We start from the raw sequence: 13216 nt of genomic DNA on the forward strand, positions 1-13216 counted from the left end.
TACGCTCTTTCTCTCTCTCTCTCTCTCTCTCTCTCTCCCTCTGCTTCTTTCTCTTTCTCTCACACTTTCTCTCTATCATTCATTTTCTCAAAGTTTTAATTAAACTACCGACGAGGAGACAACTCGTCAATTCATTTTACGTATTTTGTTAGATCAGAGAAAAAAGAATCTAGATAAATGAAACGTCAATTAATAATTTCGCAGACAAAACGGCTGTTGCCGTCTACGACAAAGTATCGTTTGAAAACAAGACGATTGTAGCCATCTTATGCTTGACGTGCTATCGTAAATCTCGTGGTGATTATACGATTATGATTAAAGTACAACAACAGGAATGCTAATTGATATAAAAAGATATTTATGAGTTTTGAAAAATTATTTAATTTCATAAAACAGCAAGATTTTAATCTGATAAAGCGTCTGCGAATGTGTTAAATCAATGTTAATTAAATCGATTCGATCATTACAAATTAATGTTCTATTGAATAAATTATCTTTTTATAGATTACAGTCATAGACATATAAAAGTAAAGTATTCTCTTTATAGATAATTACAACTTGTTATATTTCAATTAAAATTTATTATATTAATCTGCTATTTCCTTTCTTTTTGATATTATTGAAAGAAACGTGTTACTGAATAAAATTCTAATTTCCTGTTTATGACACGATATTATATGATGAAAAAGTAAGGAATAGGAGAACATATGATCTGACAGTAAGTCGATGAGTCTCTCTACTTGAAACTATCTACCCGGTGGAACGATAATTTTTCTTGAAATAATTTATTACGTATGAATTTGAAAAGACGTCGCTTTAGACGTCAACGAGTAACACGAAAAGGCTATTTGAAGGTGAGATTTAGTACGGTGAGGTTCTTCCGTTAGCACTTTGGTCGTTAACATTTTTTAAGTGTTGGTATACTCTACTTATGAAATAAAACATTCAAGTATCTTTTAACTTACTACGGTTTTAAATATGGACTTGACTGAATTAAAAGAAAAAAAAAAAATAAATAAATAAAAGGAAAAAGAAAAGAGAAGAAATTTAAGTAAAAATAAAAGAAAAAGAAAAATTAATCGTCTTAATTAATTAATATTACTTTACAACGAACGACAATCTGATAGATAAGAAAATAGACATTTTTTCCAATAAACGATATCAAGCGTAGGAGCACGCTTCGGAATATTGGTTTAAATAACTGCAGCGATGTTGACCGGCGTAACGATGACGAAGGATCGAGAGGATAGAACGAACGATGAGAGAGAGTAGGTAGGCACGATCCATCGGGATTACTCAAAATCGTTTCTTCTATCGGCCAGGGAGGATAGAGTATTTCGATCTACCAAACGAGATAGAGAATCTAAGCGAACGGGAGAGAGAGAAAAAGAGAGAGAGAGAGAGAGAGAGAGAGAGAGAGAGAGAGAGAGAGACAGACAGATAGATACATGGACAGATAGATAAACGGTTCGAGGAGGTTCAGGATATGTACTACATCCATATATGTATACGTCTATATACTATAGATATAGAATATAATCTAATATATAGGACGGTGTGTAAGAGGGTAGTAGCAGGAATGGTAGAGATATGTGAGTTTAGGGAATTGCGTGGAGTCATTGGCCACGGGATGACCGTTATCACCCCGATAGACAGCACATCTTTCCTACCCCTCTTCTACCTAAAGAAGAACTCACCCTTAAGATGTTCCTTTCTACTCTCGTATCTTCGCATCAAAGAGAAAGACAAATAATTTAATTCTTAAAAACCCTTTCGCGTGAAGCTCGGAAAAATACGATCCTATTTTTACGAAGTTGCTAATAGTTTTATTTTCTCCCTATTTATACCGAAGCAAATCCTGCATCGAATAACATCGTGGAATCTTCTAAATTCATTATCGAAGGATGTAACTGTCTCCGGGTTATTATACGAGATATCTTTTTATCTTTTCGCCTGATACAATAATTCATCTTGACATCGAATAAATTGTTACTCTGTTTATCACGTTATTAAGCGATATAAATAAAACGATAAAAAAAATCAATCACGTAGAAAATATATCGTGTCTCGAATTAACTACGCGTTTCAATCATTTCAAGATCGAAAATCGATTTACAGGAGGTCGGAAAACGTGCTTTACGACGAGGAGTCTGCCACTGTGCACTATACACCGCAGTTATGTGCTATAACTTTGGTCTATCGCTTAATTGCTTTATTAGAAACTCATTCGGCTCTATCTGCGAGTAGGCGGATACATATGCCGAATTCAGTTCATAGTAGAGATCGGCGACGTTGATCGACGACACGTGCTAATTCGAGGAGTCCTTTCTCTTGGATTTCGCTTATTCCTTACTAACTTCCCCGATCTCGGAACAACTTTGTCCTTCGACGAAATTTCCCATTTCCTTTCATTCTCTTTACTCGAACGATTAATTTTATCGATTTGGCGATTATCAAAATCGTTATTACGATAGTGAGTTCATTAGAATTTATTCATCGGCTAATTTATACAATGAAAATAAGGGCTATCATTTAAAATTATTTATAATTATCTATTCGCTTATTATATATAAATATTTTTAGGTTTGAGTCAACGAATTGTATTAAAAAAGACAAATGATTGATGTTATTCGTTCTTTTCATTTCATTCTTCCTAATTCTTGAATTTATATTTACGTTTTATGATTAATTTTTCTTAATAACGTTAAATTTTTTAACGCGGATTTTGATCCTATGTTCGTTAAAAGAAAGTTGTGCATTATTTTTATAAAGTAGCTCTGCTTGGCAATGTAATTCATAGTTTGACGATGGTAAAGCGCTGGAAAGTTGCCATCGATGCTAGTAAAAGCGTTTCGTAGACCAAGCGCAGACCATTTTCCGTCATCCGATGATTGGTGCAGTAGCGAGCTTTCCTCGAAAATTTTTGAGAGATTGTCTCTCTCTTTCTCTTTCTTTTTTTTCATTTTTTAAAATAATTGATAGTGAAATTATACTTAAAAATATATCGCTAATATTCAATTAAATAAGAAGTTGATCTATTCGATTATTTCCTATCAAAGAAGAAATGAAGTCGAAAAGATCTTAATGTGTAATGCCGCATTTCCAGGAGACATGAACCACGAATCTGAATCACGTTGTCATGCCCGCTTTAGCTTTTTTCTGTCAGTATTTATTCTCGTATCGTGTAAAGAATGTCAAGTTGATTGACATAATCAAAGTATTTCTCTTCGACGACTATTGGCAATTTGTAAAGATAATCTGAAACCGATAAGTTATTCAATTACGAACGTAAAAGGAAATAGTTCTTTTCCTTTCGAAGCACGTACCGATTTATCGGGACGAAGAAATCAACTTTTTGGTGACAGTCCAAAGTTTTTTTCGGCCGATTTGCGGCTTGTATTTTAAATTGACCGATAATACGTTTCACGCGAGCTTTCTGAACTATTTTTATTTTACGTGTAATTTTATCTTTTGAGAATAACAAGATCAGAAGAATTGTTTCTTTTACTTTTTGAAGGGAAAATAATACAACAAAATTTTTAGCTCCAGTATATAAAAGAAGACATATATGACGTATGTACATTCATCCGTACAATTCACATGTACCTCCGATTAAAATTCGACACCCGGCAATATGCCGAATCCGATTTTTAGTCAGAATTAACGTAAAATTCGTAGATGGGGAGAAAATGTGAGAGAAACAAAGTCGGAAAAAGTGTGTACGTCCAATGAAATAGCAAGCATCCACGGTGTCCATTCAAATCCGCGAAGCCTCCATCAAATTGCAAATCGGCCGACGTTTAATCGCAAATTGGAAATCGCATTGGAAGCTCACGTAACCCGCTCGAAACTTTCGATACTTTTGCTTTTCTGCTTTTCCTCTCTTCTACCTCGTTCTTGCTATACAGGGTGAGGCATTTAAAACAGACCGATCTTAAAAGCAGAAAGGAAATATTTCAAATAAAAATTACTTTAGATAGCGCGATGACGAGAATTTTTTTGTTTTTTTTTTTTTTAATTGAAAGCGTTCAAAAAAGTTATTAAGAATTTTCTTTTATCTTTTTAAATGTTTATATACCTTTTCGAACATTCGGTATTGTAGCTATTTTCAAGATAATTTCGTACTATTCTAAACGTCGCATAGACATAAAAAAGAAAGAAAATATTTCCGAGATAAATTTGCAAATAACATTTTATTTGGCCCACCTAGTATAACACGTTTATATGGGGATCCAATCGGCCGATATATCGCGTACTGTTCGATGTGAACGGAACTTTAAATGCGCGACATTTTGCGCCGGTCAATCGGCTTTGGTTGCAGGTAGAAATCCTCTCTTTCTCTATCCAATCCTCTACCCCCTTGTCGTCACTACCACCCCTTACGGAGCGTCATCCAGCCGTTTCAATTCCTCCCCTCATTTTATGCATGAGAACGAATTAGACGGATTTTCACCTGCAGATTTTCGAAACGATTCGATGCCAATTTAATGTTTCATTCGATTCGAGCTTACTCGTAGCTGTATAAAAAATAAAACACGATGTGCTTTTTGTTTTCATTGTATCGTTGTATTCTTTATCGATTTGTTAGCTAATCACTTTATGCATGCTTTTCGCTTTACTATCGACTAATTAAAACGTTTATCAGTTTAAAAGCAATTAGCGCTAGAAGATTAATCTTACAAATATTTACCCACACTTTTCCCGTGGGAATTGAATAAATCCTAATGATGAACGCGATTAAATTCAATCCCGAAGATTAGAAGCGTGTTCGATTTTGGTGCTTATATTATCGACATCTCGCTTGTTACGCGAGAGTTTCGATTGCGTGCTTATGGAATATATCGACGATTAAGTGTATTCGTTGTTAATTGCTTCCATTCATAAGACTTTGAGCAAGTAATAAATACATTTGACCTTCTGTACACTTGGCTAATATGTTCTTCAATATTATTATTTACGTTCAATGATGAATTATAATGCTATGCTGACTCTAAATAATATACAAGTCGATCTAATAATTATTATTAGTTTAAATATCTCTGATATTATGGATGTTAGAGAAAAATCTTTTAAATAAAAGTTGAATGGTTTCCAAGGAACCATTCGATAATGGAAAGAATTTTTTTTCAAGAAAATCTCGAAAAGTATTTTTTTTCTTCGAGATTTCCAATTTATAGCTATATTTTTTTCTATAGACCTTATAATCCTTTTTGCTTGGATCGATTATTCGTGTCACTTCGAATAAAAAGTTATTAGGATACAACGTCGATATCTTTTCGAGATATTTTTAAGAAATGTCTATTGATCATGCAACTGTACGAGTTATATTTTTTTTTTATCATAGTTTTATCGTGTATTATTGGATATGCACATGCATTATTATACAATGATCCTTGAAACCATTTAACTTTTATTAAAATTTTTTTGTATGTCAATAACATTGGAAACATATGACGATGGTAATAGTTATTGGAACACTCTGTATAATTAATTATTATTATAATTATTACGAGGCATATAATTAATCAAAAGATAAAACGGCTTTAGTCAATAAAGAGATAATCATGCAAGTCTTAATATTATATTCGTCCTATTTTCGGTGAACATCATTTCCTGTGTTAGTGCTACTTGGAACCAATTTGTTGTCGTATTACATACGATGCTCTACGTTTATCGGCTGTGATTACGTGATAATTATCAAAGGTAATACTTTACCGTAAAATGTATTATAGTAAAGTTTAATGTTACGAAATAACAATTTTACAAACGGTAATAATAACGCTGATAATAAAATTGTTGACAGTTTGTAAAGCAAAGTAAAGCATTTAAGATTTTTTAAAAAACTAACTTAACATAGATTCGTTGGATTTTCAAAAAAGAATTAGAATTTTCGCAAAGTTAGAATTTAAGCTCATTATTGCAACATGATATTACTTCGTCGTACTTCGTTCCAAGCAAACACAATCGAAAACTCCGTGGATTTCCTTTTATTTGATTTCTTACACATTTAAAGCCTTCGTCTCGTCAAGTACAATCAATTAAAACTTCGACATTATTTCCTCTTCTCGACTACTCGACGTTCGGGCACACTAACGAATGATTACAATATTTCGTGAGAGTAAACATTTGAATGAATACGTAATATGTCGTGAAACATTTTTATCTTAAATAATTCTGGATAATTTAATAAAATTTCCAAATATAGAAGCCGTTTGCTGTTTCCATATTTCTCTTTTATTATTTGAAATGTTCATGATTTCGTTTCGAGAATGTTTGATTAAAATCATTGCTCGTATGAAACGATTTAAATAAATTCAAATACACACACACACACATATGTATATATACACGGATTAGTATTTGCTTACCTTGACTCGCAAGAGGTGTTGCAAACTCTGAGCTTGACTGCTATTTAAGGGTGGATTGTCCGTACCAAGACGTGCTACTGCAATCACGTTTTCTCGAGTCACATTGTAGAGGAAGAGCGTGCATACGGTCTGTAAAAGGAAAAGAGGAAAACATTCCAATGGCATTTCACGTTTCTCCGTATTACCAACTTTCTTTCGTAAGCAATTTCCTCTTTGCAAACGACAAATTTTCAGTGAATTCTTCGTCGATACAAGAAATTAGGAGAAGTAGTAGGACTTTAATAAAAGTAAAAAAAGTCTTAAATTATATTCTTAGAAATTCGAAGTCTCTATCATTTCGTCTAATCTTTCTTCAATATCTAATAAAAAAAAAAATTGCCATAACGGATTTGATGTTAACTCGTTATCTAATACGATATGCTAATCGTCGTTAATTCAAATTTTAATCGGACCATTATCTTGGTAGTATCATTTCGACACAATATACCTGGTTATTGACTTCCTCTCTCATGAAATTGTCGAGAGACGAAACGGCGTCTAGAACCGTGAGATTGTTGTGCGGCCTTAACAAGGTCTCGTCCTTCTCGCTATATCCCAAGAACATAAAAACTCCGTGCGGTATACTGTATGCTCCTGTGATGAGAAAAAGAAAAATTAAGAATATCATTTTTATGAGACATTTTATATCTTTGATACGATAGTAATAGTATATAGTTACGTTTTAGTTTATTTCTTCCACACATACTATCTCTACTATTACTATCGTTATTACAATCATCATAGTTATTACTACGATCTTTATATTATTACATAGTTTATTTCTTTCATATTTCGTTTAATATAGAAATAGTTATCAAGTACGTCCTTTCTTTAAGAAAAGAAAAAACGAAATCAATTTTGTAGCATATATAAAATTTGACAAAAAATTTGGCAGTAGTATTATAATAGAAAACGTATTTCATATAATAGAAAACATACATCATATAACCTACAGGTATCGCATATATCGATGATAAAGCGGATATCGACGCGACGAGTGTGAAATATGAAAAATTCTAGTTATTTAAATATTGAGAAAGTATTATGGTACGCAGAGAGCGTCGAAGGAGAAAATCGACATGAGACATCGAAAAATACGTCGATCGAAGACGTCAAAAATGGCTTTACTTACCAGGTGATGGACGCATACATATGAAACCACCACTATAGCAGAGACATGGACCACGGTGGGCCTGATAAGCTGGTGCCTCATGATTATAGTAAGCGAAGTCCGTTTTGCAAGGAGACGAGTCGACGCAGATCGTATTGCAGATGAGAACTTCACCTTCACCGCACTGACAGAGCTCCGAACATTCTGGCTCGTCTTCGCGATAAAGCTATCGACAAGATCGTTCATTGTGTTACATAGTTAATCGATAAGCGCATTTATTTGACGAACCTTAACGTTTAGAACACTTTCACATACATCCAACTTACATAAGTACATACTTGTGTAGTATAAGTCGAAGAGAATAATTAACTCACCCTTTTGCCTTTACCCTCCCGTATGTACTGATGGCTCTGTCTTGGTCTTTGAACGACACAGAAGCCTGAAACGAGAACGATATTTATCACATGCGATCAACATAATTTCTATAAATATTAATTGTAATTTACACTAAATGCATGTTCATGCTGTTTATACTGTTTATTTATACTGCATGTAAATAATGTTTCTAATAAACATGTTTCTTTTTTTTCTTTTCATTTCTACGTAGAAAATATTTATTACATCTTTAATTATTTCTGGGTTGATTCATCATAAGTTCATTTGAATAAACTTCTTTTTTGAAACGACATTTATCTATAAACTAATTTAATATTTCGTCATCATCTTTGTAAACGCTCTCAACGATTGCTAAATGAAAAAGACTATACTCACGGGGCGGTGTGGTTGTCGTTGTAGTTGTGCTTGGCGTCGTACTAACGGTGTTAGTCGTGATTTCTAAAGTTTCCGTGGGTTCGGTGGTCGGCCACTTCGTTACTTCCGGTATTTGATTATCTTCAACTCGTTCGACCGCGGTGGCCATCGTAGTCGCCGTCATGCTTACGTGTATTCTCGTAGTCGACGACGACGTCGTCATTGTTGTTGTTGTCGACAGTATACTACTAATCGGCGTTGTTCTTGAATAGTGGTGGTGTTTTCGACGTGCGTGGTAGTCCTTTTGAGACTCGACTGAAAGGTTCAAGAGTTTGTTTATTATTGACTCGCTTACCTATTTATTGAAATATAAGCAAACTAATGTATTGTATAGGTATACAACTTTTCTCATCATAAGCTTTAATATTGATTCTTGACAATCATCTTCTTTTTCTACAAAGCTCAAAAAAAGTTCTACAAATTTTTATCTCGTAAAACATATTTTTGTATATTTAATAAAAAATCTCGTATAAACTCTTATTTATTTATTTACATGTTGTTTAAATAGAAACCAATAAATACTATAACATATGAATCCTTTGAAATAAGATAATTCTTTCCTAAACAATTTTTCACGAAAATGACGTGTTTCCGAGATAAAAATTAACAACGCTTTGTTTTGAAGACTCGATCTAGAGTGAACAAAGTTCAAGAACATATCCTAATAATCGTAAGTATAAAAAATCATTGTATGAACATAAAGATGATATGAATGCTTTTCATCTTTATTATAATTATAATATATATATACACTCTTTAAACTTTGGTCACTTGTTTCTAAAACATTCTGTATAATATAAACTTCCTAAGAAAGAAAGCTTTAATGTTCTTCATCCGTCCGATTCTCCATCAACTACGTTTTCCATAAACATGCTCATTATTACACAATACGAGCGTAAATGCGATGATATACAACCATTCGCAACATTTCATTATTCATTTCGCAATTTCTATCATTGCAAGGATGAAGCAGCGCCGGCAGGACCAGCCGACGGCATGGCACGGTTTCACCTGAAATTGTAATCAGCCTGGAGTCCCTGGACACTGAAATATTGCGCGACACCTGACCGTAGGCGATAGCTATGCAAGTCCCTTAACACCATCGCACGGAACTTAGTTGATATTTCCATATTTTTCTTTCGAAACGAAATGAATTTCTGTTTTTTTTTTTTTTTTGATTCACCAATAAAATATTAGTGATAGCTGTAATAGACACAAGTCGGTTTCTTTCTAAGTCGACCATTTTAGTTCGTAACATTTTATTTAAGACACGAATAAGATGTTATTAACAAGGATGAAACTTGATGCATTCAAATTAAAAAATAAATTATGTATTATACGACGTCGTGATTATTATATAATTTTTATTAGACAATTGAATTTAGTTAATAAAATTTTATTAAAAGAAATAATAAGATTCAATCAAGTTTATAAAAACTTAATTTTTGGAATAATCAAATTTTCAAAAATTGGAAGCCAAGATATTACATTGGAAAACTTTATTTTTATCGTAATACTGATATTGTTATTATTAGTATACATAATTTTTTCTTCTGATATTTATTTATAGAAGAAATTTTTCAAAGCTTAAAATAAGGAAATAAATAAGTAAGCTGTGCTCGAGTATAATTATTAATATCGAATTTAGAACGATTTTAAATAGAATTTACTAAAAACAATATCCAATAATAATTAACAAATATTATATTGTCATATATTGTCAGGACAAAAAGTAGTTTTAAATAAAGCCATTAATATGAAACTCTTGCAAAATGTAAATGTCGTACAAATACCATCAATATAAATATGTACTTGATATATTTTAAGTCAAATAATTACAAGTGACACTTTTAATATTTGTAGAACAAAGTAAAGGTTGAAAAGAGTTTAAAAAAGATTAAAAAAGAAAAATCATCTAACAGCTTACGTGAAAACTTATTACAAAAGTAAATATGTCTTTATGATGATATACACACATCGCTCTCACATTTCTGGTTTGAACTAACGTACATGTATAACGCAGAGTGCTAAGAGTGTCTCTAGAACTTAATTAACTTACCTACACACGGGTTAACCCAAAGGAGTCTTTGCCAACCAAGGCAGTCGTAGAGTTGCGTGAAGTCGGTGCCTTTGCAAGCACAATTTGAACGAAGTTCGGTTCCAAGTATACCCAGCATCGCTTTCCTACAATCGGATGGTGGTCCTGCGCATTTTTTCGTTACGCTGTCTACCGCACAATTTTGCTCGTAATGCTCCAATCTCATGCTATATGTTCGAGAAAAGACGTAGAAAAGAAAAATGAAAAGAATTAAAATAACGATTAGATAAATATGATTAACAGTGAACGATTCGGTGACTTGTAAGTGAGTACACAAGGACAGAATTGGAAAGAATTCTCGTCAATTTCAAGAGGGAAAAATGCGACCCTACTTGATTCATTAATCAGAGAATTAAAAGGGGGACGTCAAGACGCTTCCCCAATGAGCCCGTCGTTTGAGTAATTAGAGAAAAAGGAGCGGTTCAAAAATTTCTTAAGTAACTCCAACGTCGATCGGAAGGGAGAAGAGAAAAATCGTTTCGATAAACTTAATGAATCATTCGATCCATCAAAACTGAAGCGTATTCCTTCGTCGACGATAGAATAAAAATAAGTTAAATGCAATAGATTTTATTTTCGAGGATGTCAAAGAAACGAACAAAAATTATTCTTATTTTTTTCTTTGCCATTAACTCTACACTTCGGAGTGTATCGCTATATATATCTAATTTTTTTTATTATAATAATAATTGTTCCATTTCAATTCTGGCTAAATATATTCACTCATATACACTTTATTGATCCTATTTACACAATGAAAAGAATGTCGTTTATCAATGATGATACATATAAAAATCTGTTTATATTTTTTATACTTCTGATTTGTCGTATTTTTTTTTAAATTATTTTTCAGCTTTTAGAAAGTAATTTCTTTAACTTCAGAAAACATTCTTTTCGATAAAATATAAAGTTTCATGCAATGTAGGGTTAAGGTCAATTTTCTTTTGAAACAAACGTACCCGAAGAATTTGTAATTCTGCTGCATTTTCAAACAGGAGTAATAGAGATCCAAGTAACTAAGTAAAGCACTGAATTTCACAAGAAATGCTTTCAACGTGAATATTTGTTCGTCTACGAAGTATGAGACGGAGAAAAAGAGAGAGGAAGAGAAAGGGATTTTTAACGAAGGAAGTTTTGCAAACAGCACATCCATATTCTAGGCAAGATGAAATGTAAAAATTTATGTAGGTCTCAGATACCGCTAACAAGAATATATTTATATATCTAAAATACGCTTCTTTATCTTTGATTTATCGACGACGAATTCCCAGAATTTATATAGGTTATCGATTCCCCTACATTAGATTTATTAAAAACGCACATCTATTTACCATTAACTTACTAATTGACGAATTAGACTTTGAATATCTACATTACAGAAATAGACCTCATAAGATATATATTGAGAAAGTATTTGTTTTTTGTTGTCTAGCCGTATCGAGTGCTAAGAATTAAAGTAGATAAATATATCACAAAAATATGGTTGCTATACAAATATTTCACATTTTTTAATCATCTCGACGAAATCATCTGTAAAATTTGTGTAGATGTTTCTATTTATATTTGGAGAAAAAGTTGATAAGAAGATATTTAATGATTTATATTTGTTTCTAAGGAAAACGAAACATTCGAAATTTCAAAAAATTGATGAAGTTTTCCTAAGAAGTAGAAAAATTTTGAGTGAGCAATGAAAATGGTTATAATTATATTGATCATTGAACACGTATACTTGCCGACAGGCTTCGTTTTTCTTGCAAGTCTCCGCGAGACTGTGACATGTAGGCATATCGGCACCTTCGATACGTTGCGCACATGCAGGATGCATCTTTTCTTGTGCCACGATGCATTCGTCTTTTCTGCCATCGGTTTTTCTATAAAATAAGAAGAAAAATATACCTTAGATCTCTATATACTTATAGATAATTTTCAATCTTTTTATATCATTATCGACGTACGTAAATATATATAAATCTAAAATAAATTAATAATTATAAAATAATATTTCTTTTTTTTTTCTTTTTCTTAACGAAAGAATTCATTCCTTGGTCTTATAATCGTAATGTCAATTATTATCACTTCAATTATTTTTCATATATTTATTAATAAATGATATGTCTTCATAAAAATGAAACGAATCGATATATAATTATCAGTAAAAGTTAGTTATTCACATCGCAATGAGACTTTGCAATACGTTTGATAATAATTCACACGCGGCGTTATGTTCCCAAGTTGCATGTCCGAAAAGAGAAACGAAGAGGATTCTCCAAAGACCATTTCAAGGGAATACTGGAACGTTTCTCGTGCAGAGGCCTTTGTAAAAAATAACGCGAGGTAAATCCGAAACGAATCGTGCAGACACGCCAATTTACCGCAAGACAAAGCACCTTTTGAAACAGAAGGGAAGAACAAGAGCATATCGTTCCTTCTTCCATTTTGTTCTCTTCTCTTCTCTTCTCTTTTTCGTCTCCTTCTTCTTCTGCTCTAGTCTTCCTTCATGTCTCTTCCCCTTCCAGAAAACGAGAGCTTATACCCAGAGATTCTTACGAGAGGAATTCCCAAAGAGGCATCGCGAGGTGGGCATTGTTCAACGAGCATTAAACGAGCTGGCTACGTATTTTATTCAGCTTCGTCAAGGCAAACCATCTTACTTTTTTATTTCGTCCTTATTCAATACTTATTTAGTCGACTTGCGAATGCAGTGTCGCTGTAGATGCGCATCCTTGCGCAAAAGTGAACGTGAGAAAGAGAGAGAGAGAGAGAGAGAGAGAGAGAGAGAGAGAGAGAGAG

At 32.8% G+C, this 13216-nt stretch overlaps 1 protein-coding gene across 6 annotated transcripts in view; it reads right to left on the bottom strand.

Annotated features, from left to right (window-relative positions):
- Positions 1–13216, bottom strand: part of LOC122629874 — a 198146-nt gene that overhangs the window by 16941 nt on the left and 167989 nt on the right. For 5 of the 6 annotated variants that reach the window (XM_043813729.1, XM_043813730.1, XM_043813728.1 and 2 more), the window contains 7 exons: positions 12160–12297; positions 10388–10593; positions 8290–8583; positions 7893–7957; positions 7540–7744; positions 6856–7001; positions 6369–6497 (listed from right to left, as the gene is read on the bottom strand). In XM_043813729.1, coding sequence (XP_043669664.1) covers positions 6369–6497; positions 6856–7001; positions 7540–7744; positions 7893–7957; positions 8290–8583; positions 10388–10593; positions 12160–12297 — 1183 coding nt within the window. Of the gene's footprint in view, positions 1–4184; positions 4454–6368; positions 6498–6855; positions 7002–7539; positions 7745–7892; positions 7958–8289; positions 8584–10387; positions 10594–12159; positions 12298–13216 lie in introns of those variants that run through there. The other variant, XM_043813731.1, reaches the window with a different exon arrangement.

Source organism: Vespula pensylvanica, chromosome 6 (assembly GCF_014466175.1).
Source record: "Vespula pensylvanica isolate Volc-1 chromosome 6, ASM1446617v1, whole genome shotgun sequence".
Classification (NCBI taxonomy): Eukaryota; Metazoa; Arthropoda; class Insecta; order Hymenoptera; family Vespidae; genus Vespula; species Vespula pensylvanica.